The 23690-nt window shown below is 39.6% G+C and overlaps 3 protein-coding genes across 4 annotated transcripts in view; all 3 read left to right on the top strand.

Annotated features, from left to right (window-relative positions):
• srgap2 (SLIT-ROBO Rho GTPase activating protein 2) overlaps positions 1-6519 on the top strand; it is a 51242-nt gene extending 44723 nt beyond the window's left edge. Inside the window, exons 18-23 of one of the 2 annotated variants that reach the window (XM_087801659.1) lie at positions 222-301; positions 516-696; positions 2307-2444; positions 2519-2726; positions 2801-2911; positions 4055-6519. In XM_087801659.1, coding sequence (XP_087657785.1) covers positions 222-301; positions 516-696; positions 2307-2444; positions 2519-2726; positions 2801-2911; positions 4055-4597 — 1261 coding nt within the window. In that variant the 3' untranslated portion in view covers positions 4598-6519. Of the gene's footprint in view, positions 1-221; positions 302-497; positions 697-2306; positions 2445-2518; positions 2727-2800; positions 2912-4054 lie in introns of both variants that reach the window. The other variant, XM_087801658.1, reaches the window with a different exon arrangement.
• Positions 6520-7197: 678 nt separating this feature from the next.
• On the top strand, positions 7198-20121 carry ikbke (inhibitor of nuclear factor kappa B kinase subunit epsilon). The gene is made up of 21 exons (XM_087801660.1): positions 7198-7338; positions 9597-9757; positions 9823-9960; positions 11235-11364; positions 11437-11618; positions 13828-13988; positions 14091-14201; positions 14269-14448; positions 15437-15633; positions 15696-15754; positions 15818-15909; positions 15992-16093; positions 17072-17126; positions 17462-17574; positions 17635-17711; positions 17777-17816; positions 17913-18014; positions 19328-19424; positions 19524-19615; positions 19678-19749; positions 19814-20121. The coding sequence occupies exons 2-21, from the start codon at positions 9668-9670 to the stop codon at positions 19863-19865; spliced, it is 2142 nt and encodes a 713-aa protein (XP_087657786.1). The 5' UTR covers positions 7198-7338; positions 9597-9667; the 3' UTR covers positions 19866-20121.
• Positions 20122-22630: 2509 nt separating this feature from the next.
• Positions 22631-23690, top strand: part of rassf5 (Ras association domain family member 5) — a 31490-nt gene continuing 30430 nt past the window's right edge. The window contains exon 1 of the mRNA XM_087801264.1: positions 22631-23297. Within this exon, the coding sequence (XP_087657390.1) occupies positions 22697-23297 (601 nt within the window). The 5' untranslated portion in view covers positions 22631-22696. The remainder of the gene's footprint in view (positions 23298-23690) is intronic.

The following is a 23690-nucleotide window of genomic DNA, read 5'->3' as shown; positions in this document are numbered from 1 at the left end:
TGGTAATGACAATTTTAAATATATTATATATTTGTAGCGTTTAAAACAGGAATTATACTTCAGTTACATTAAGAAAAACTTTCTAAAATATATTAAAATGAATAAGTCGATATATAAGATAAAATAAAGTTGTTGTTTTTTTTACAGATAATAGTTTTCCCTCCATTTTTCTGATTCCTAGCATGTAAAAATCTAATGAGCTGCTCTTCTGTCCACTGCAGTGATAGTCCACACTGTGAGCCCCCCCTAGTGGAGGAACCGGCGCCTGACACCGTGTCCGTCCGCAACAACAGTGAAGATGGTGAGTTCAACATCACGATGACACTTCCTCTGCTTCTGACACCACGGCTGCCGTCCTGACAACAACAACGTGCTCACTGTGCTTCTGCTGCTCACCCCAGCCGCACTAACTTGCTAACCTTCGCTTCCCTCCCCCTCTGTCTCCCCCGCGGCTCCCGCACCGCCTCCCCCTCCGTGCATCGACCTCTGAACCCTAGGCCCGCTCGCTGTTTCAGAGTCGGACCCCATCGAGGCCGTCGCTCGCTTCGACTACTCGGGGCGCACCAATCGAGAGCTGTCGTTCAAGAAGGGAGCGTCTCTGCTTCTGTTCCAGCGAGCCTCCGACGACTGGTGGGAGGGACGACACAACGGGGTGGACGGACTCATACCCCATCAGTACATCGTGGTCCAGGACATGTAAGACCACTTCATGTGACTTTTTATTTTAAACCCGCCTTGTCCTAAATTAATTGTATCTAATAGAATAAGTATAGCTGGATTTTTTATTTTTAACACTTTAAATTGATTTTATTTCAATGACACTTTTAACTACCAGCAAATTTTCATGTCAACTATAAGACAAAAAATACAAACTTTATTAAAGTGTAATGTCGCCCCATGAAGAAGAGATTGCGGCAAAAAAACACTTGGATTCTCTTACAAGGCATTTATTAAAATAATATTTTCGTGACAACATGAAAACAAAATAAATACTAAGATTCTCAGAAGACATTCAGTCACTTTCTGTTTCAAAAAGTATGTAGCGACAAACATGTTAGGGTGAGTTCAAGGCATAATCTTTTTTCGGTTGATATTAGTTTGGGTGAGGTCACTGTTCCTGTGACAATCTTAAGGTAAGGTAAAGTAAGGTAAATTGTTTTTTTCCAATAGCCACAGAAAATACAGCAATTTTTCATAAAATTAAATCAAAATAAAATAAGAACAAGAACATAAAGAGAAAGAACAAGATGACACAATCTAAGTCTAAAGATAAAGATGTTCCAAGGTCTTCCAAGGACAACATTTGCCTACTTCCTGTTCCTCTAACCTTTAGCTTCTTCAAATTAGGTCAACATTGACCTACTTTTTTACATTTTGTTCGTGTGGATTTATTCAATTAGAGGATAAACATTTGATTTGATTTTATTTACAATCATAGGTTAAAAAATAATAATCCACAGGGTTTAACCAATCGGGTCTCGTTCCTTCTGGAGCCACATCACGTTCTGTGTCGCTGTCGTTGTGTGTATAGAATGGTTTCACTTGCATCAAAATAGTTCCACATTAAGTTTAATTTGCTCGTATAAATTATAAAAAAGACTGTTCTTTCTTTAGCAGTCCTTTTGTCTCTTTAATTAAGTGTCTTTTCCATGATGATTGTGAAGAACTTGTGAAAATAGATTCCGAACAAGTGGAATTTGGTGCATGTTAAAGGGATTGATTCGAACTTGACTGAACTCATGAATATCGACTACATGTTGTAGATAAAAAAAAACATTAGCAAATAGTTCCAAAAATAAACAAGCTTGTGTTCTCTCCTTTTTATCCTCCTTTAATTAAAGATGTGTTTAAAACTCTCACCAGATGGAACATTAAAACTGTTGATTAAATGACAAATGAATACTCTTGACGAACCGGTTGAGGCTCATATTGATACTTTATAAGGTTCATTTGAAAAAACAACTGTTGATCAAGAGTTGCCATTTTAATCAGTTGGAAATCCCCACAGCTTTTTTATAACAAACCGGTACTTCCTGTTCGGATCGACCGTCAAATGTCAAAATGTCACAAGAACAGTGATGATAGAATCAGATGATATATGATGAATATATTTAGGAAGACGCCTTGTTGCTTATAATGTTAACATTAGTATTTGAATGTGTTCTCGCTCTTAAGAATCTAAAGTGTATTTAACTAAACCTGTCGCAGGTGATTAAGCGAGTGAAGACTTGTCCTCAGACTGTTTGAAGTTCATCCGGTTGTTGTGCAACATGTGATCAGTCACTGTTCATTTCTTGTTTTTCCAGGACCGATGCCGGTCGAGGAAGTCCGAAGCCGGATGTGGACGCCAGGGAGCTCCTGGAGGAGAGAGTCTCCACTAGAGGCAGCGCCGCGTCACCGACCGGCGCTCACGTTGCCGACGTCTACTTGGCTAATCTCAACAAGTGCGTCGATCTTTACTTCAGGGAGGTCATGAAATTAAATGATATATTTATATATGTGTGTGTGTGTTGAACAGAATGAGGAAGCGGCCAGAATCCGGCAGCATCAGGAGAGCGTTCAGGAGCTCCGAGGGCGACGGTTCCAATCCCGGGGCCGGCGCCGGAGCGAGGGCGGCGTCCCTCCCCGTCGGAAGCGCTCTGGTGAAGGAGACGGGAGACAAGCGTCCGGTCAGCGCTCACAGCATCCTCAACTCCGTCACCAGACACTCGTCCCTCAAGACCAAAGTACGAAAACACTTCTTTCTCTCCTGAACCCTTTTGAATCGGCGTCACTCACATCGTCGTCGTTGTGGTTTCAGGTGGAGAGTCCTCAGTTGCGGAAGAGCACCCCCGCTGGACGCTCCAAGAGCTTCAGCAACCACCGACCCCTGGAGCCCGAGGTCTTCTCTCAGGTGGAGCACAGCTCACAGGTGACCCCGCAGCTTCATCCAACTCCTTAAGTATTGACTGTTTAATTTACACCTGTTTATATTAGCAATGTTTATATGAATATGAGGGGCCGTTGTAGGCACAAATTCTGTCCCCCCACTTCCTACGTGATGACGTCACACGCGGCATATGCGAACGTCTCTTTAAAATATTTTTTATGGGTTAAAGAAACGTCAACAGAACGTTTACATGATACTTTTTACCACATAAAACATTTATATTGACAAGAAGACGATCTTCGTCAACATAATCACTTTCCGTTCTTTCATTTCCTGGTCTGACGATCATGTGACTTTGACACTAACGGAAGTGTCCGCGCTACATGTGACGAAGCTGCTGATTGGCTGAAGCTGTTTTACTAATAATAGAGCACAACTGTACAATGCAATACAAACATTCGAGTTCCGAAAAACTCGCTTTTCAAATGACAAAAACGTTTTAGAATATTTCCCTTTCAATAACTTATTCTACCTGTTCATAAACACCTCAGTAATTATTTAGTTTTCATTTCGATTTTTTTTCTTCACGATTTAAATCAATTATTAAGTGTACATGTCGAATGTTTGTATTGCATTGTAGAGTTGTGCGTTTTTATTAGTAAAACAGCTTCAGCCAATCAGCAGCTTCGTCACATGTAGCGCGGACACTTCCTGTTGATGTCAAAGTCACATGATCGTCAGACCAGGAAATGAAAGAACGGAAAGTGATTATGTTGACGAAGATCATCTTTTTGTCAATATAAATGTTTTATGTGGTAAAAAGTATCATGTAAACGTTCTGTTGACGTTTCTTTAACCCATAAAAAATATTTTAAAGAGACGTTCGCATATGCCGCGTGTGACGTCATCACGTAGGAAGTGGGGGGACAGAATTTGTACCTACAACGTCCCTTGCGACAACCCTCTTAGTAACGGTGAGCTGAACAGCTGGTAAAGAATGCTTTGCCGCCCAGCCATCCGACCACATCTGTCACTTTTGACGTAGAAATATAGAAGTAGAAATGAATAATAGTATTGTAGCGACCATCGAGTCGTACAGTATGTGTAGAAAGGCATCATGGGAGTTCAGTATTTTTTGGGGGCACCCAAGCCCACCATACACCGTCTAAAGCTGATGCGTTGCAGGACATCGAGGCGGCCATGAGCTCCGCCCTGAGCGAGCTCCGGGAGCTGGAGCGACAGAGCACCTCCAAACACACCCCCGACGTGGTCCTGGACACGCTGGAGCAGCTGAAGGGTGGAGGCGGCGGCGGCGGGGTGTCGGAGCCGTCCAGCCCGCTCCACTCCCGCCTGTTCCGGGACGGCGAGGGCGGCGCCCACCACGCCCACCCGCTCCAGCGCAGCGCCTCGTCGGCCAGCGACGTGCCGTCCTCCTTCAGGCCCAACAAGAACCAGCCCCGCAGCCCCCTGCCGTCCGCCACCTCCCCGTCCCTGTCCTCCTCCTCCCTGTCTTCCTCCGTCCCGTCCTTCAGGGAGCTGCGCCCGCCCGCCACACGACCCAAGCCCGTGGTCTTTCCGAAGGGCGGCGGCGGCGGCAGCCCGGCCATGGGGTCTCCGACGTCCACCGTCCCGCCGACGCCTCCGCTGCCCCCCGTGGGTCACTCTCTCCCTCACGCCCCTCCTCCACCCCCTCAACCCCAGTCTAACGACAAATCCTGTCCGGCGTAACCCACCACCACCCACCCCCCTTCATAGAAATCTTTAACACTGATTTTTCTTCTAAAAATCTACCACTTCTCATGTGTAGCATTCACTCACAGCGACATGTTCCCTTTAGCGTGTCTTGAGTTTACTTTTCAGCCGAAACAAAAGGGCATTGATTCCACGAGAGAGATTCGACGAATCACTGGATTTATAACAAAAAAAAAATCTTTCACAAGGGAACATGACTCAGGACTGTGAAAACATTTGTGAGTGGGTTTGCAAGAGCTTCAGACTATATGTTGTGAGGGGGGAAGAAAAAAAAAATCACTGTCTAGTAGACGAGATCTTTCATTTTTTTATTTTTTTTATTTTTTTTCCAGTTGATCCTGTAACGAGTGTTTGATTCTGTGAAACTGTTGAGACAAACGCACTTCAGCAAAGTGTGACGATCCAATTTTTTGTACGACGACAGCAAACTCTCCCAATTTTCATCCATAGCAATAAAACAAGGCTTTTTGTCCTGCAGCTCTGTTGCAGCTGCACACGTGTTACATGATGCGCTTGGATTTTTTTTGTGGCAGCTAAGTATGAGTTCAAAGACGTTGGTGTTTTCCAGGATTTTTTGTGTGCTTTTTTTTTGCACAGATGATCTACAAAAAAAAGACAAGGCAGGGGTCCCAGGTCTTATCTATCGAGCCCAGATGCAATGATTAAAAAGCACCAAAGTCGACAGAAAAATGTCAAAGAAGCTGTGACGTAGCATTCCAAGTTTGAAGGTTTAAATCTCTCGGCTCCATAGATCATGTGACCCTCGTGTTAGTTGCATTTTTCGGTTTAATTCACTTGGAAACAAGCATTTAAATTAAATTCTAAAACATTTTTGATTCACTGTTTGTGGATCATTTGTGCAAAAACTCCACTTTTATTTGGACAAAAATCTTCTTTTTTTTTTTTACAGTTGCCTGACCTCAAAGCTAAACACCTTTCAGGGTTTCTTAGCACGAGGTTACATTTCTGATATACCAGCGAAGGGCCATTATATATATATATAAGAAAGAAAAAAAAAGCTTGCTCCTTTTTACTTCAAATGTATGTTTATTAATCACAGCTGGAAGCACGGGAAGAGGAGTGTTTCATGTAAAGCACAACCAGCCACCTCACCTATTGCTTTTTCTTTATCCAGTTTACTTCCTGTTTTCTATAGTCCTGCAGGATCCATGCATGCGTGTGCATGTTGAGTATGTGTTAAGGGAATTCTGAAATGAATGAGAGCGCGTTTTACTTTAAGGAAAAATCCCACTAATTCTAAACACTAATAGTGCCAATGAAGTGAGGTGTGAAAAGTCCCAAAGATTAGAAATATATTGATCCAAAACGAAAACATTCCCACGTGCTTCATGACAGGATTATTATTGTAAATGTTTTGTTGTTTTTTTTGTATATTTTTTTGTGTATTACCTGATGTTCTTTGTGTTGCTCTTACCTCATCACGACAACTGGAGGGATCGTGTGTTGGATCGGTTATCGATGTGGGTGTGTGTTTTTTTTTGTTTTTTTTTCTCCTCGATCTCAAATCAATAATCATGCACTTGAACAACGTGGCTTGGACTAACTGTGTGGGGATGATTTGTCAGACTTATTATGTTAAATATGAATTTTTGTGTCTATTTGGCAGAACTTAAAAAAAAAAAGAAGAAAAGAAACGAAACAAAAAACAAGACTGTAATGTCAGATCTATTTATAATTGTCTCTGTATTACTGGAGAATCCTGTGTTCAGATGTACTTTGTATATACAATGTTGTACATTACAGAGGTACACTCTTTTTTTCTTTGGTACAATATTGTACAGTAATAGCAATAGATGTTTAATCAAATTGGCCTTATACTGTATAATGTGTAGTACTTGTAGTTGATCTGTTTTTTAATAAACATTGCTTGCAATAAAGTCTCCAAGTATGTTTTACCTAAACTGTATCCGTCTGTTATCTGTCCAAAAATTAAATTGGTTGGTGTTTTTTTTAACCACATTTTACTCTCCCGAAAAAGATTAAATAATAATTATTGTATTAATATGATGATAAAAATGTGTCTTCTCTCGACAGCCCTTTAACTGAATTCATGCCAACCTCAACGTGTCAAAAATACATATTATAATACTACAAAAACTATTTAAATTTGTATTTATTTATTTTTATAGATCGTTATTATTATGATGTTAAATCATTTTCACAAGTCCGACCTAATAATATAAAGACTAATAGAAAATTGAATTAGATTATATTTTTCTAATTAAATGTATAAACAATGAAATATATACAAGAAAATCGCTCTACAAATAGTACTTACGAGAGTCTGTACCTATCATCCGGGTACTTGACCGTCACTGCTCAGAGGTGCGTTCCAGTTCCCTCGGAATTCGGAAATAGTTTAAATAATAAATAACACACCGACAAATATGTCCTGCAATTTGTAAATTTAAAAAAAAAACGAGGATCATTTCTACCTCTTTTTTTCAACAAATAATATTTCCAGCATGAGTGACGCCCAATATTTGAATATGTCGTACGTGGTTCGAAGTGAACCTGAACGCCGCACCGCGCTGTGTTTCCGCTGCTGACAGTCAGTTTTTCTGACACTTCCTCAAACTTTACTCAATAATGGAGCCTCGAGTGAAAGTTTCTTCGAAATCTTTCCGGATCTTGACCCGGTTCTGAAGCAGTTAAAGTCCACCTTCGTCTCGCATGTACCTGAGCTGAGGGTGCAGGTATGAAGCGACTCGGAAGTTCAAGTGCAATCGCTAAAATAGACTTTAAAGTTGATAAAATGACAGAAACGTGTTCTCAACAGTGGCTTCATATCAATATAGTACGACAGTGGTTTAGACTGGTGTTACTACGAGCTATATAACTAACTTAAATCTTATTTTTCTTGCTTAAAAATTCACATTATAACATTAGCGAGTTGACATATTTGAGAAATAAATAAAAGTGGGTTGTTTACTGTTCTACCTGCTCCTGTCTCAGTCCATTGAGGATCTATCTTGCCAAATTATTAAATTAAATAAAAATACAATTATAATAACATGTCAATTATAATAACAAATATATCATTAAATGGTGTCATTCTCGAGACCATTACCGTCAAATAAAGCTTTTATTTTAGATCTATCATTACCAAATATGCTGTATATTTGACAATCATTTGCGCGATCGCAATTTAATTGTACAAATAAACCTCGGAATTAAGATAAATTAAATAATGTTGAGAAAATGTCATTGCAAATTTTAATAAAAAAAAGTGGTTGACATGAATTACAAAATGCATTTTAAGGTATTCTAATGTAAGTAAGTAAGTAAAGGTTAGGGTTACAAAGTGTTTTAACAATCAAAAACAATACACAGTTAAAATATATACTGTAAAGATCAAGACACATAAGACCAACACAGGAGTCCCAGAAAATCAGGGAAAAGCCTGAACAAATAAAAATGTCTAAAGATGTTTCTTGAAGGAGTCAGTAGATCATCAAACACGGAGGGAGAGGAAGATCGTTCCAAAGCTTAGGAGCAACAGCCTGGAAGGATTTCTCTCCTCTGGTCCTGAACCGTGTTCAGGAACCATCAGTAGATTCTGACCCTTAGAGCCCAACCTGGGGTGTAAGGCTGGATCAGACTGAAAGTAAGAACCAGAATTTAAAAGTTTATCCTGAAAGAAACTGGCAGCCAGTGAAGAGTTTTAAGGATCGGGAAAATGTGAGTTCTTCTACTACAGTAGAGCGGGTCAGAATTCTCGCTGCAGAGTTTTGTATTAACTGCGGACGAGACAACTCCTTCTTTTTTAGACATGAAAATAAACTGTTACAACTGTTTCTAAACAAGAAGACATAAACGCATGGATTACAAGCTCCGGATCGTGTTGTGACATTATTTTCCTAAGTTTAGAGATTTTTCTCAGTTGAAGGAAACAGTTTCTGGTCAGTTTTCTGCAGTGTTGAACTAGAGACATGTCTTTGTCAAATACTTCACCCAGGTTTCTCAGGCTCACTTTGACAGACTGACCTAAGTCACCCAAGTACTGACTCAACCCTGGAACCTTATCATCAGGAGAAATCACCAGAGTTTCAGTTTTGTCCACATTTACCTGCAAAGTGTTTTCACTTAGTGACTGTTTGACTTAACTAACTAAGCTGTTCAGCCTCTGGGGCTCAGTTGGATCAAAAGAGCAGTAGAGCTGGATGTCATCAGCAAATATGTGGTAAAAAACATCAGGAACTCTGAATGATTTTACCGAGGGGAATCAAGTACAGCAAAAATAATAGAACCCAAAACAGAACCTTGAGGAACTCCACACAACAGGTCCGCTGATTCAGACCACAGATACACTAAAACTGTGCCCAGAAAGGTATGACGAGAACCACTGTAACACAGACAGTCCCACTTCATCCCTCAGTCTTCTCAGCAGGATCTGGTGATCAACTGTGTCAAAGGCTGAGGACAGATCCAAGAGAACCAGAACAGTATTTTGACCCAAATCAGCCGACATCATGTCGTCACTAGCGTGATGTTTGTGGATGCCAGACTGAAACTTCTCATGAATGTCGCTCTGATCCAGGAACAAATACAACTCCTCAGACACCACCTTCTAAGATCTTGAAGAATGGAAGCTTAGATTAGGCCATAAATTACTGAGGTCTGTCAGGTCTTAGCCTGGCTTTTTGATTAAAGGCTCCACAATCGCATGTTTAAATGAATTGGGGAAAAAACCCTGTGGAAAGGTAGAGGTTTACTATTTTGATAACCCAGGGGCCAATAACATCAAACACTTTAATAGAAAACCAACACAGAAGGATGTAGGGAGTATTTCACCAGTGTCGAAATATCAGCCAGAGTTACAAGCTTAAAGGAGGACCACAAGGTGGAGACAGGCTCAGTGACAGCAGGGGTTCCACACAAAAAAAGGGGAGCGAGTTTTCTCTGATTAATTTAATTTTGTCAGTAGAAAATCTCAACAATGCATTTCTGTTAGCTTCACAGAAGACAGGGGTGATTGGAGCAGCAGGAAAAAGGGGAGAAACTCCATACATTATCTCATGAAGGATGACTTTGAGTACAGCGAACCACCTGTGGTCGATGCACGATGTCCTCGGCCAGGGAGCCACTGCGAGTGTTTACAAGGCTCGAAACAAGGTAAAATCACACACCATATCAATTCCTCCCTGATTTTTCTCCTGGCATGTTTTTTGTTTTTGAAGAGGACCGGCGAGCTGGTGGCTGTCAAGGTGTTCAACGTCGTGAGCTACACGCGGCCACAGGAGGTCCAGATGAGAGAGTTCGAGATGCTCAGGAAGCTCAACCACAAGAACATTGTCAGGCTGCATGCTGTGGAGGAGGTAGAAAAACCACATGGTTTCATGAACTGATTGCCTCTTTATCGCTGCAAGAAGTGTCTGTCGCATTGTTCTTTTGTTGCTGAACATGCAAAGTCGCAAACAAGGCTGACCTTGAGGTTTATATTTGATCAGAATGATGACGAAGTAAAGTCATATCTTAGTTGACATTCATTTTAACACTTGATCCTGACAGCCAGTGTGGTTCTACTCTTCTTTTTTGTTAAATGTGGAATATATTTTCAGTTCAGGAAATGTTTCAAGTCGTCACACCTCACCTAAAAACCTTGTACTATTTTTTTTAATCTAATTCTGCTGCTGAAATAGACTTGTGAAGTTTAATTTGCAACACTAAAGGCTTTTATTAGTGTGAATGCTTCCCACAATTGAGATCCTGTTTTCTTCTGACCTAAACTCTGTGACGCTTCTCCTCCCACAAATTTGATCCGATTTGGACTTTTATCAATTCAGCTTGTTTCCGAAATGGGGGCTATGTTCTAGCTTTCTTTTATCTCTTCCACTCTTTCTTTACTACTAGTTCTACTTGTTCTACTTTTACTACTTATTCCACTACTACTTGCACAGCAGGGTCAGCATTCACACTGCATTTTCTTCTGGAAATGCACTCTTTCTAGTTTAGTATTTTCAACGAGAATGGAAGCCAAACTAGAAAGAGTGCATTTCCAGAAGAAAATGCAGTGTGAATGCTGACCCTGCTGTGCAAGTAGTAGTGGAATTAGTAGTTAAAGTAGAAGAAGTGGAACTAGTAGTTAAAGTAGAAGAAGTGGAATTAGTAGTAAAAGTATAAGTAGTAGAACATTAAAATTAGTAGTAGAATTAGTATTAAAAGTATAAGTCGTAGTAGCAGAAGTAGTTGTGGAATTAGTAGTAAAAGTATAAGTAGTAGGTCAAAGTGGAATGAGTTGAAACATGAGTTGAAGATTTTCCCCATTGAAATGAATTGGGTGGAAAAAGAGGAATAAAAGAAAGAGTGGAAGAGATAAAAGAAAGCTAGAACATAGCCCCCATTTCGGAAACAAGCTGAATTGATAAAAGTTTGAACGGTTCAAATAAAACAAAATAAAATTTGTAGGAGGAGAAGCGTCACAAAGTTTAGGTCTGAAGAAAACAGGATCTCAATTGAGAAGACGAGATTTTATTGTCATTGCAGAGTCGTATATTTATTTGTGATCATACAATAAAATGTGGTTCTCATTGACACTGGTGCTGAAAAAATAACCATCTGCAATTATAAATATTGATCTTATGTTCCCTAGCTTCCTTCCCGACAGAAAGTTCTGGTGATGGAGTACTGCTCCGGTGGAAGTTTACTGAGTCTCCTTGAAGAACCTGAAAATGCGTTTGGCCTTTCTGAACCCGAGTTCCTCACTGTTCTGCAGTGTGTGGGTGAGCCTGCCAGAACTTGATCGCTGTAACTCTGAGCTTTACTGCCCAGCTGATAGATTTGTTCCGCTTCAGTTCAGGGGATGAACCACCTGCGGGAGAACGGAGTCGTGCACAGAGACATCAAACCAGGAAACATTATGCGGCAATTCGGAGACGACGGGAAATCTGTTTACAAGCTGACGGATTTCGGCGCCGCCCGAGAACTTGAGGACGATGAGAAGTTTGTGTCAGTCTATGGAACTGAGGAGTATCTGGTAAGAAAACTATTGTCTCCTGACATTAAAAACTGCTTCAAAATTTATATTCATATTTTTGTCAATATATTTTTTTAATATATATATTCTATATTTTAAAAAATTGATAAATCAGAATATATATATATATATATATATATATATATACCTGTATATAGTTTTTATTTCAAACAAAATAATTGGATTGAATAAAACTAAAAAAAAAAAAAGGAATCATGTATATAGATATCTCAATAGTGTGTGTATATAATGATTTATTGTAATTTATTTATTTACACACAAAACCACAAACACAATAATGTGTGTAAATATCATGCTCTTGTTAACACCTATTGAAAACAACAAGAAAGTAAAATGACAACTTCAATATATATTTTTAGTCATTTATTTGACTTACAACAAATAATGCAATAACATTTTTAATTTATACACCCGGGTTTGACATAAAGGTTATTTTTGCATATCGGCTATACATTAACATCTTGTGCTTCTACTGCTAGTTATTACTTATTTATAACAAATATGTCTTATAACAAATATTCACGATCTTAAATAAATGGCCCCTTTCCCTCAAGATATATATTGATATATATATATATATATATATATATATATATATATAGTTGAAACCAGAAGTTTCCATACACTGTATAAAAAGACACATACACATTTTTTTTGTCTTTGTTTTTGACATGTAATCGAAAATGTTTCCTGTTTCATCAAAATATTTTCTATTTGCTAAATGCCAGAATGACAAAGATCATTTCTTTAGACCATTTTATTTGTTTTTTTCAAAGGTCATAAGTATTTGGTACCATTGCCTTTAAACGGTATGTTTTTGATATCATTCCACGAGCTTCTCACAGTAGTTAGCAGGAATTTTGTCCCACTCCTCCTGACAGAACTGGTATAACTGAGCCAAGTTTGTAGGCCGTCTTGCTCGCACATGCCTTTTCAACTCTGCCCATAAATTTATAATAGGGTTAATGTCAGATCTTTGTGATGGACACTCCAAAACACTGACGTTGTGATCCTTAAGCCACTCTGTTACCAGTTTGTCAGTATGCTTCAGGGTCATTGTCCATTTGGAAGACCCATCTGCGCCCAAGCTTCAACTTCCTGGCTGATGTCTTGAGATGTTGCTTCAGTATTTGAACATAATGTTCTTTTTTCATGATGCCATCTATTTTGTGAAGCGCACCAGTCCATCCTGCAGCAAAACAACCCCACAACATGATGCTGCCACCCCCGTATTTCACAGTTGGGATGGCGTTCTCAGTCTTGCAAGCTTCCGCCTTTTGCCTCCAATAACGATTGGTCATTATGGCCAAACGGTTACATTTTTGTTTCGACAGACCACAGGACATGTCTCCAAAAATTAAGATCTTTGTCGATGTGTGCATTTGCAAACTGTATTCTGGCTTTTTTTTTTGTTTCTCTGGGAGTAATGGTTTTATTTCTTTTGCTGTGGTTCTTGGGTTGATTTGCACATTTCAAACCAAAGCACGTTCGTCACTGGGACACAGAAACCGTCTCCTTCCTGAGCGATATGATGGCTGGACATTCTCATGGTGTTTATACTTGCGTATAATAGTCTGAACAGATGAACGTGACACCTTTAGGCGTCTAAAAATGGCGCCCAAGGATGAAGCAAGTCCACAATCCTCTTCCTGAGGTCTTGGCTGATTTCTTTTGAGTTTCCCATGATATTTTCACAAAGAAGCAGTGAGGTTCAGGTGTGCCTTAAAATGCATCCACAGGTGTGACTCAAATCAACTCATATGTTGTTAATAAACCTATCAGGAGCTTCCTATGACATGACATAATCATCAGGGCTTTACCGAACGGTTTACAGGCACAGAAACCTTATGACTTTCAAGAAAAAAAATGTCTAAAAAATTATTGTTGTCATAATTCTGGCATTTAAGTACGTAAGTAAGTAATTTAGCAAATGGAAATCATTTGTGTGTGTGTGTGTGTGTGTGTGTGTGTGCGTGTGCATGTGTGTGTGTGTGTGTGAATAATAAATGTACTAATATTTCAGACACTTTGATTCCTATATATATATATTTTTTTATTTTATTTACAATCATTGTGGAGGGAACCTTGTGTCATATTAGAGATTATTATTATTATTATTATATTATTATCAACGGAACAATACCGCCCTCTAGTGTGCAAACGATGAACTCCTGTTCTCTCTGTGCAGCATCCAGACATGTATGACTGTGCAGTTCTACGCAACCCTCATCGGAAGTCATACGGAGTTAGCGTTGACCTCTGGAGTATAGGTGTGACCTTTTACCATGCTGCGACGGGGAGTCTGCCTTTCACACCGTTTGGAGGTCCTCGCAGGAATCAGAAAACCATGTAAGCTGCTGAACATTTCAGTTAAAAGTTTAAGTTTTCTTATAAAAATGGTGTCTAAATGTATTTGAACAAGGCTGAGATAAGGAGGTCTTTGTTCCGTAGGCACAAAATAACGACGGAGAAACCCATGGGTGCCATCGCTGGAGCACAACGGGTAGAAAACGGCCCAATAGAGTGGTGCTACAACCTCCCTCACAGCTGCCAGCTCTCACAGTATGGGACCTTCTCAACTCTTTTGAAACCTTCTGTGGATCTTCAACCAGTCGTTTCCCCTTAAAAGAGGTCTGAGGATGCTGCTGGTTCCTATCCTGGCCGGTTTACTGGAGGCAGACCAGGAGAGGTCTTGGGGTTTTGACCAGTTCTTTACGGCCACCACGGACATCATGCAGCGAAATCCGGTCCATGTGTTCGCGCCGCAGCTGGTCATGGCTCAGTGTATTTACATACATCACTACAACACGTGAGTGCATTGTGTTCGAGGTCATGTTTAGATGAAATATTCAATTATTTCATCACTGTCTTACAAAAGTTTGCTAAGGAGCCAGGGCTTGAAGTTGAAAGACACAACTCTTTGTAACTTCGAGAAACAAAAACTGACTATATTTTCAAAAGTGTCATTGGATGTTTGGGAGAACGAATAGTTCTTGTTGTGAAGATCCTCTTGACCGTCACAGGATTTGACATGCACTTTTCAAATTGCTGCAACTCCTTTAAGGTTTATTGTATCTTCTGTGATCATCAGGCTCGCATCAGCACTTTTGTCAAAACACAGAGCAGTTTCAGATTCAGTTACAAAACGAAAGGTTTTATTTAAAAACAGTTTCTCATTAGAAATCACGCATATAGCTAACGTAATGGCTACTTCTGTTACTGGTTCTGGTCCTACTACACCAGAATATAAATCTGTTGGTATAAAAGAATCACCGTGATTGGCTGAAAGTTTTTTTTCAAGTAGCTTGGTACTCTTTTGGTATTGTCTGTTGGCACTATTATACCAACGTGTTTATATTGAATTTAAAATGCGGCAAACACCCCTTTTTTATTATTAAATTAGAATTACATTTCAATTTCCAAGTTCCATTACTTTTATTTTTTTATTTTTTTTTTATTCAGCCTTTCAAAATTATCTATTCAACTGTTTAATAGAAATTAATTTTCTTTCTTTTTTTTTTTAAAGTAATTCAATGCTTTGAACATTCAAGGTTTCAACATTTGAAATGTTAAATGAAACCAAGTGAGTTTTCATGTTCTTGTCTTTATAGAGTTCTAACTTTTTTTTATATGTAAACTGTTAAATGAAATAGTCAAAAATATTGATTAAAATCATTTATGTTGGACTCATGTTTGGCACATTTTTCTGCAACAATAATTCAAAATGAACCAGATTGAAACTTTAAAGGGTAAAACTAATTTAAATGTTATTGTTATTTTCTTTCTGTTTCATCCAGAGTTCTCGTCTTCTTTGAGGACCTGGCGTCTCAAACTGGCATTCCTATCCCACAGCAGCTTCTGTTGTACCTGGGACATCCGCTTCCACTAGAGGGCAGCATGAAGGTGATCAACCTTCCTCACACCTCACCTGAACGACCTCTTATCGTGCTGTGTGACGGAGACGTGGAACACATCAACCCACCCTTGAGAGAACGTGAGACAGACTTTTCTAAATCCTATCAATTCATGTTAATTAATATGTGCTTCAACTTGCAGCTGAGATCCCGGTGATCCCGCCCAGGTTTGATGTCATAGTGGACTACAACTTTACTAAGGTGGTACAACTTCCAGGTTTATCTTCACGTTTGTTGTAATATAGTAATCTTTGTTATCCGTAGGTGGTGGTAGGAGTGGCCCATCAGTATTACAGAATCATCCAAACGCTGCACACGCACAGAGAGCTGCTCCTGGATGGATTCTACAGTTTCATGTGACCGACTCTTGGCTATGAATATCCCAACATCACATAATAGATTCTCTCAAGTCTAAACATGTCTTCTCTGCACTTCAAGGATGAGGTTACGCACGGAGTGCGGAGAAGCCGTGCACAGTATCTCCAAGATTACCATCAGACTACAGACATGCCTCAGCATGGACAACAAACTTCACTCACTGTGAGTCAAAACTAGATTTTACCTTTTGTTTTGAACAACTGTTCTAATGAAACATCACACCCTTTTTAAACTGATGGCGCCACCTACTGACCTCAACAACATGACACGTACTGTGTCTCAAATCGCATACTTCTCTTAGTATACTAGAAGTTAGTATGCATCAGGATAGTGTGCATACTAACTAGTACGCAAATTCTCAACAGATACTATGTCTCAAATAAAACACTGCCGCTACACACTAACCGGAAATTACGCGACAGCTTCTTCTTCTACTTCTATTTAACGATGTTGCAACCAGCTGTAGGAACACTATCGACACCTGCTGGCAGCACGTTTTGCAAGTTTGGAAAAAGAAATAAAGAAAAAATATCAGAATCGAAATATTAGTGAGATATTTAAGCTGGTATCAGCACCGAAGACGTGTCATCCTTCTACTGCTGCTGAAAATGCACCTGTAAGTATATGAAAATATATGGATATATATATTGTAATTTCTGTTTAAAATGTCACTAAAATGGAGCCGTTTAGGGTAGATAGTGTCCATCAAACCATACTCAGTTTTGTGGGCATTTTAGTACGCCAATTTAGTGTGCATGGCGCACTAAATTTCGCATACTAAGAATTGAGACGCACTTATGCACTAAAAATACTAACTTTGAGTACGCTAGTATGCGATTTGAGACACAGCACTGGTTTCATGAAGCGTCGTCAGCCCATTATTACTTGCTAGCTTAGCTACCAGTGCTAGCTTCAGTCACTCTATGGTGACATATTTTACCACCCCATAATACTTTGTTCTTCAGTTGGAGGTTTAGTAAATTTCTCTCTTCAAAATATACAAACGAACATATCGGTTAATAAAAGCTGTGTCACAATTGAAGGTGGGAAGTTAGTGTGTCTCATACTGTGTGATGTGAATGTCTAACAAAACATGTTGGAAATGTAGGATGTTCACAATTGTGTGTTTTCGGTTCTCAGACATGGCCAAGCTTCCCAGAATGGCTGCAGTGACAACAGTCAGAAATTGAAACTTGTAAGTGAAGCACCATGTTTTGATTTAAGATGTTAAATGTCAGTAAATTTAAAAAATGGACAATACTTTATACTATACGTACATCTATCCATACAATACATTTGTTCAATATTCTCTACAGAAAAAAGGGTGGAACGTTATATAAAGACCTGAACAACATAGAAGTTATGATTATTTTTAGTCCCTTATCTGATTTTTTTAACATGTTTAATTTATCACGAAGCTCAAGTTGAAATATTGCGGGTCAGGGTTCGACATCATTTGCACCACGCACAACAAGTTTAAGAAGATCTTACAGATATGTTTATCTGGCTGTTGTATGCATGTTCCAACAGGTGAGTCAACATCTACCTGTCTTTGCAACACACATCTATGAGTTCCAGAAGCGCCTGGACCGGCTGCAGATCGAGCATGCTAAGCTAGCAGAGAGCTTGGCCTGTGACAAAAGGTACATGCCGTGTCCCTCTGTCACCTTAGAACTTCTCTCAATGGTGTTCTTCCTCTACAGCTGTCAGAAAATGCAGTTTCTCTCCAAGAAGATCACAGCAACTCACCAGCATTACCGCAAAGACAGACAGAGTGGCAGTACGTGTTAAACGCCTCTCGTTGCTTTATGTCTGGATTGCTATTGATTTCCTTTCTTCCCACAGAATTGTCCTACAACGATGAGCAAATCCACAAGTTTGAGAAGTATGTGTTCGGCTTTAACCCGGCCCACATTCTCGCCCCGGTTGGATTATTCTGAGCTCTCCTGTAATCCACTTTTCACTGTCCCCCCCTCCGTAGATTCCACCTGTCCTCTGACATTAAGCGCGTCAAGTCTCTATTTAGAGACGAGAGCGTCCAGAGGTACAAGGAGCTGGTGGACTCCGCCAGAGCGTGGAACAGGTCAGAAAACGAACGTTCATAAATCAATCTCTGCACAACAGATGTGAATTATCTGAGCGTTTACAATAGTAATATTATTCTCTCGCTACAATGCACAATTAGATTGAATTGAGAGAACCAAATAAATATTCTCTTTCATTCAGACATCAAGAATCAAATATAATTATATCTGGTGTGGAAATGGATCTGTTTTAAAACCTGTAACTGAAAGAAATTTCAAAATAATCTGATAACATTTTGGTAGCAACGTATATAAAATATTAATAAATCCTTCTCAATAGGTGAACAGAATAGAGGAGAAAATAAGATGAAGTTTATGCTAATACTTTCTTAAATGTACTATAAAGTAACAGGATACTTTTAGTTGTTTATGACAATAAACACTATGTGAACCTGCTTCTGCACAGGAACCGTTTGTTTCTCATCACTGCAGTCGACAGAGAGAAAAACTTCTGTCTAATAAAACCTACAATAACACAACATCTCTGTAGCTACTAATACCTTTATTTAAATTAAAAGAGATATTAAAGAATATGTTTAAAAGTTATAATGGCAAAAGTCCCTTTTACTCCCTCCATACTGCTTTGTTTAATTTGCAACTAATAAAAATGATTAAACTGTTATTTGGAATATTATCTTTAATACAAGTTTGTTAAAGAAAAACACGAAAAATAGTTATTTCCTGCAACATATTGAATAATTATATACATTATTTGTATTAGTTATACATGCATATTGGTTATACATTTATAATAACTGATGGGATATGAGCGTTTAATATACACATTTTTTCACAGTAACAAGAAATATTTGATAACTTTGAATCAGAAGCTGCTCAAGCAAGTCGGCCTCTTCCTCCTTATCTTGATCTCGTCCTCCCGAGTCACATCCATCCTCAACTCACTCACTGCCTCCGATCGTGCGAGAGCCGTCCCTCCGAAATAAACTTCTAATCTTGTCCTTCCTACTCACTCCTGAAGACGACCTCTGTCTTCGTGTCGGAGCAGATAAACATCGAGTCAGGTCTCACTGCAGTCCTATTGAACTCGGTCATCACCTCCACCCTGCCTGCACTCTCCTCTTTTTCTCCCTCGAGTCCCTGCGTCCATTAATCTGGACGACTGATCCCAAATTTAGGAAAATTATTGCAACTGTAGAAATAAAGGAGTAATGCTACTATTAAAGCCGTCATATATGATTGGCATGTTTGTAAATACTGCTCCAACTGACAGATTATATAAAAGCCATTTTTATTCTAGTATATTCACTTTGAATACACAACAAGAACAATGTGTCATCTTCTACATTTGTAGTCTACTTCTGGAAATTCAAACCAAACTGAGAGACTTCAGTTTGTTCTCCACTGGGTTGTTGGCAGACCTGGAGATCAACAGTCAGCAGCAAAGCAAAGTAAGTGCTTTAATTTCATTTTTTTTTAAAGATATATATATATATATTTAAATGTCTATGATTAATAGTGATGATGATGAGGACGTGTTCTTGTCTCAGTACCTCGACAGCATCCTGGTCGCTCTGCAGCCTCCAGGAAAAGGACATCAGCAGGGGGGAGTCCTGCAGGACAAGGAGCAGATGGTGTCCAGGTGTGTGTTTGTAGGTCACATGGAGACGCTCGGCGTGTTTACATTCTAGTCGTTTCTTCAAGGATGCACTATCTTAAAGAGCAGATGGAAATCTTAGCGGAAGAGCTGGAGTGTAATAACAGCCTCATAGAGAGGTACGTTTAACGACTCGTACTGGACTTGCATCATTTAATCAATTGTTTTTTGTTTTTTTTGTAGTTTTGGATCCGTCAAGACGGCAGGATCTCTGGAGCAGCCTTCAACCCTCTGACATTCGCCCTCAGACCGTCTTGTGTCTTTTCCAGATTGGAGGTTTATGATCAGGTTTAGGGAAAAAATGTAAATACATGTGTAGACAGAGTCTTCGATTGTCATGTGACCACCAAACCTCTTTAAAGCTGTGAGTCAGAGACAGTGTTTTCATATGAAGCAAACAAATGTACAGGCTGTAATTCGGCCCTTTGACTGTATTCATGCGGCCCTCCTAATGTCAAAGTATGATCATGTATAAATGGTTCTAATGCAATAACAAATGTATTTTGTATTTATTATTCATTTACGTTTCAACATAACACTTATTTACTTTTTGTGTGTAATTTTTCGAGTTTATATAAGTTAGTTGAATAAATGTTTTGAAAAAAACTTGTATATACAAGAATAAAATTGCAGCTTATTTAGCTTAATAAAAAGTCACGGCCAAATGAGGGTTTGAAGTTACACTATTCTGACACTAGGCAGAGCCAGAAAGAACATTTTCAATCTGATTTACTGTGAAAAAACATGAGTTAATTTATTCGTAGTTCTCAAAAACTTGTTTGAGTAAATGTTATTTTCAAATTTAATTCAGCAACTTTTTACAGAAAAAATAAAAAGTCCAAGAGGAAAGGTTTGTTATTAGAAAATAGTTGAAAGATTAAATTCATCAGTTTGCATTTGATTTTTGAAATCTTTACAATGTCTAATTATTTTTTTCAAACTTCAGTTACACAGTGGATAACTAACAGTATAGAAATACTATAGTAAAAGCAGTAGTATAGTAACTGCTCCCGACACACCTTTCAATAACATGTAATACACAGCGATGCACAGGGTGTTTTGGCCGACCTTGAGCAGATCTTTTGCCCCCTAAAACCCTGAATCAGTGACTCACCTGCAACAAAAAAGCTAGGTCGTCCCCTGGCTCTCGTCCCAGGTAACTGGGATAGGCTCCTCCCCCTTTAAACCCCCGTTTAATGAGTACTTATCAAATATCTTTGTACTCTTCTGGTGTCTATACATCAGTGTCTTGTTTTTTCACTGGCTGGTCGCACTTCGATAAAGGCCGTCCGATGTGAATCCACAGCACTTTTTTAGGGGTTGATCGATGGTGTAATTACAGCAGTTCAGTGCACACCTCATCAATGATGTCGCTTTTAAAGCCTTTAAAAATGATGGCGGCAGTAAACGACAGACGGGGAGTCAGCGTTTTAGTTTCTCTTTCAACGAGGAAAAGCTTTTCTTCAGAGCGTTTCCTTTTATCAGACCTTTTGATTTCGTTTCCTGCCAGTGATTGTGTCAGTTTTTACAGCTGATACAATCAAGAGAAGTTTCTGATTCTTCAAGGTAAACACAGCAGCAGGAATGTTTGACTTCAGTATTCTCTCGCCTTCTTGTGGGTGACATTAGAAAAAAGGTATGATTCACTCTTTCCTGTCAATATTAGATCACAACAGTGATGATGTCATGTCAGCTTTCACTCTTCACCAAAAAGACAGACGGTCTCGTATGAGCCGGATCAGGGAGTAAAGGTCTCTCTCGGTGTGGGCGTCCTCATGGGTTTTCTTCTCACTGTGGTTCAGTGTCACCCGTGACGTGCTCGTGGAAAGTTTAAAAAGCCCACAGAGATGACGGAGTTATCAGAAGCACTGATTAAGTCGTTCAAGAAGAGCTTTATTTGATGAAAAGGTGTTTTTTTAACTACAGTTTTACAACAAAAGCGTATTTAAATATAGATTTGATGTATGACAGAAAGAGTTTTCTCCACCAGGGACCTAAAAAATATACTCAAATAATGATGCAATTTGTTACATCATAAAATAAATATGCGTCAATGGTACTGATACAAATGGAGAGTTTTATTAGAAATAGTTATTTATATCCTTTTTTAAATCAATATGCTCCAAAAACACAACAAAACCTTCCCTTTTTCTAAAATGTATTATACATTTATGTTAATTAAAACGGTTTATTTTAACAAGTGAAGATAGATACATTGGTATCTTACTTTGCTAAGTGAGTAAATAAAAAAAATAGTTAAAGTATAATAAATATACTTTATTGTCCGTTTGTTGTTTAAGTTCAGTCAACATGAAAAATATAATTATCTTAAGATGCTTTTTTTTTTCAACGACGAAAAACGTACATGAACAAATGTTTATTCAATCACGAAACTTTGAAATGTATTGTAGAAAATAGTATTCGTAAAAACATTTAAACATATTCTCATTCATTCTTTCAAGTTCCAGCTACTGAGTTAAGAGAATTTTAATTAAATTTAAAAGCCATCCACGAGTATTTATTTATAAATAAATAATATCTTTATTAAATAAATAATACATTAACTTGTGTTGTGTCTTCACCATTTATTCTGGCACTGATCAATCATTACTGGAGGGTTTAGAAAGATGAGCACAGAGTCGTACTTTAAAAGAAAAAACATGATTTTAATAGTATTTATTTAGTTAATTCTTGACTAAAATTCATACACGTGATGAAACTTGTTCACATGAACCGTGTTTTCCTTCTTATCCTGTGATTTTTCTCTCAAACAAAACTATATAAAAAAAAAAGTTTCAACATCTTAACCTTTATTTGTAATTGTCAACTTGACAAACGTCCGTGATTGGCTGCGAGCTCACAAATCAGAGCGGGCGGGGGGGGGGGGGATCAGCGCGCACACGAAAGGGGGGGGCGGCGTGCACGCGGCCCTTTTAAAAGCTGCTTCGTGACGTCACCACTACACGTTGGCGCGGAGTTTACAGTCGGAGCACGAGCTCGAGACCGACAACAACACACACACTCACACACACGAAAACACACACACACACACGCTTGGACGGAACCATGGCGTCCGTGAGTGTCGTGGGCTCGCACCGGCTGGACTCGGAACCGTTACTGCGGGTGTTTAAAGCGACGGGCGGCAGGAAGAAAGTCCCGCTGCCGAGGAAGTCCTCCTGGGAGAGGATGATGTTCCGCAGAGGTTCTGGACCCACTGACGTCAAGAGAGACTCGGAAGCGCGCGTCACGGCGGCACCGGTACCGTGCGCGGCTCCGGTGACCCCGGTCGCGTCACGGACACCGGACAGAGACGCCTCAGGTGGTCGCAGCGGAGAGACCCCCGGGACGACCGGCGCTCACAGGCGGCAGCGGAACACGCTCCTCAGCCGCGAACAGAGCGTCGAGTCCGGCCTGGTTCTGGACCAGAACCACCTCGGCGGTCCTCCGCTGGAGCGAGTCACGCAGGGCAGGACAGGAGTGGTGAGGCTGGCGCGCAGCGAGCCGCACCGTCGGGAGGCCTGGAGCATCTTCCCGCGGGGGGCGATGATGGACCCCCGGGTGAGGAGCGAGACGGGAGAAGGTCACAGGTTCGAGGCCAGGCCCGTGGCGCAGGACTGGTGTGACGCGTGCGGGAGACTGGTCACCTCACAGGCGCTGGAGTGTCAGAGTGAGTACATGATGCGTTCAATGACACCCAAAATACAGTATATCTGGTGTTTTTATCAGGGATTTAAGGTTTTAGTGCATCCCTCACTGACGACATGTAGTAGTTCTGTTGAATGTCACTGTACTATTGCTTAACAGTACTTAAAAAAGTATTTATTAAAATGTTGAAATGTGTCAAAATGTACTTTAAAGCCCCCGTGTCAGTGACTGGTACTGGTGAGGCGTTTGTTCTGTGCGTCTTCAGGCCACACATACTTTTAAACAATTGCTATATTTTCTGTTCTATTGATCATTATTATGATGTTTTTATGATGTTTTACTATGAAAAAAACAGAATTTCTCTGACAAAACTATAGCCTGTGACTATTGACACATCAAAAAGCAAGTTTTCAGT

This window comes from Callionymus lyra, chromosome 10 (genome assembly GCF_982586985.1).
Source record: "Callionymus lyra chromosome 10, fCalLyr1.hap1.1, whole genome shotgun sequence".
NCBI classification, from domain to species: Eukaryota; Metazoa; Chordata; class Actinopteri; order Syngnathiformes; family Callionymidae; genus Callionymus; species Callionymus lyra.
The sequence above is the reverse complement of the archived record's forward strand: the minus strand, read 5'-3'. Positions and strand labels throughout refer to the sequence as shown.

Bases quoted from the DNA above. Each gene is read 5' to 3' on its own strand.
- ikbke (XM_087801660.1), top strand. From the start codon at position 9,668: ATGACTTTGAGTACAGCGAACCACCTGTGGTCGATGCACGATGTCCTC. The intron at 13,989-14,090 runs GTAAGCTGCTGA...TTTGTTCCGTAG, and splicing joins CGCAGGAATCAGAAAACCAT to GCACAAAATAACGACGGAGA. The intron at 15,910-15,991 runs GTGACCGACTCT...CTGCACTTCAAG, and splicing joins GATGGATTCTACAGTTTCAT to GATGAGGTTACGCACGGAGT.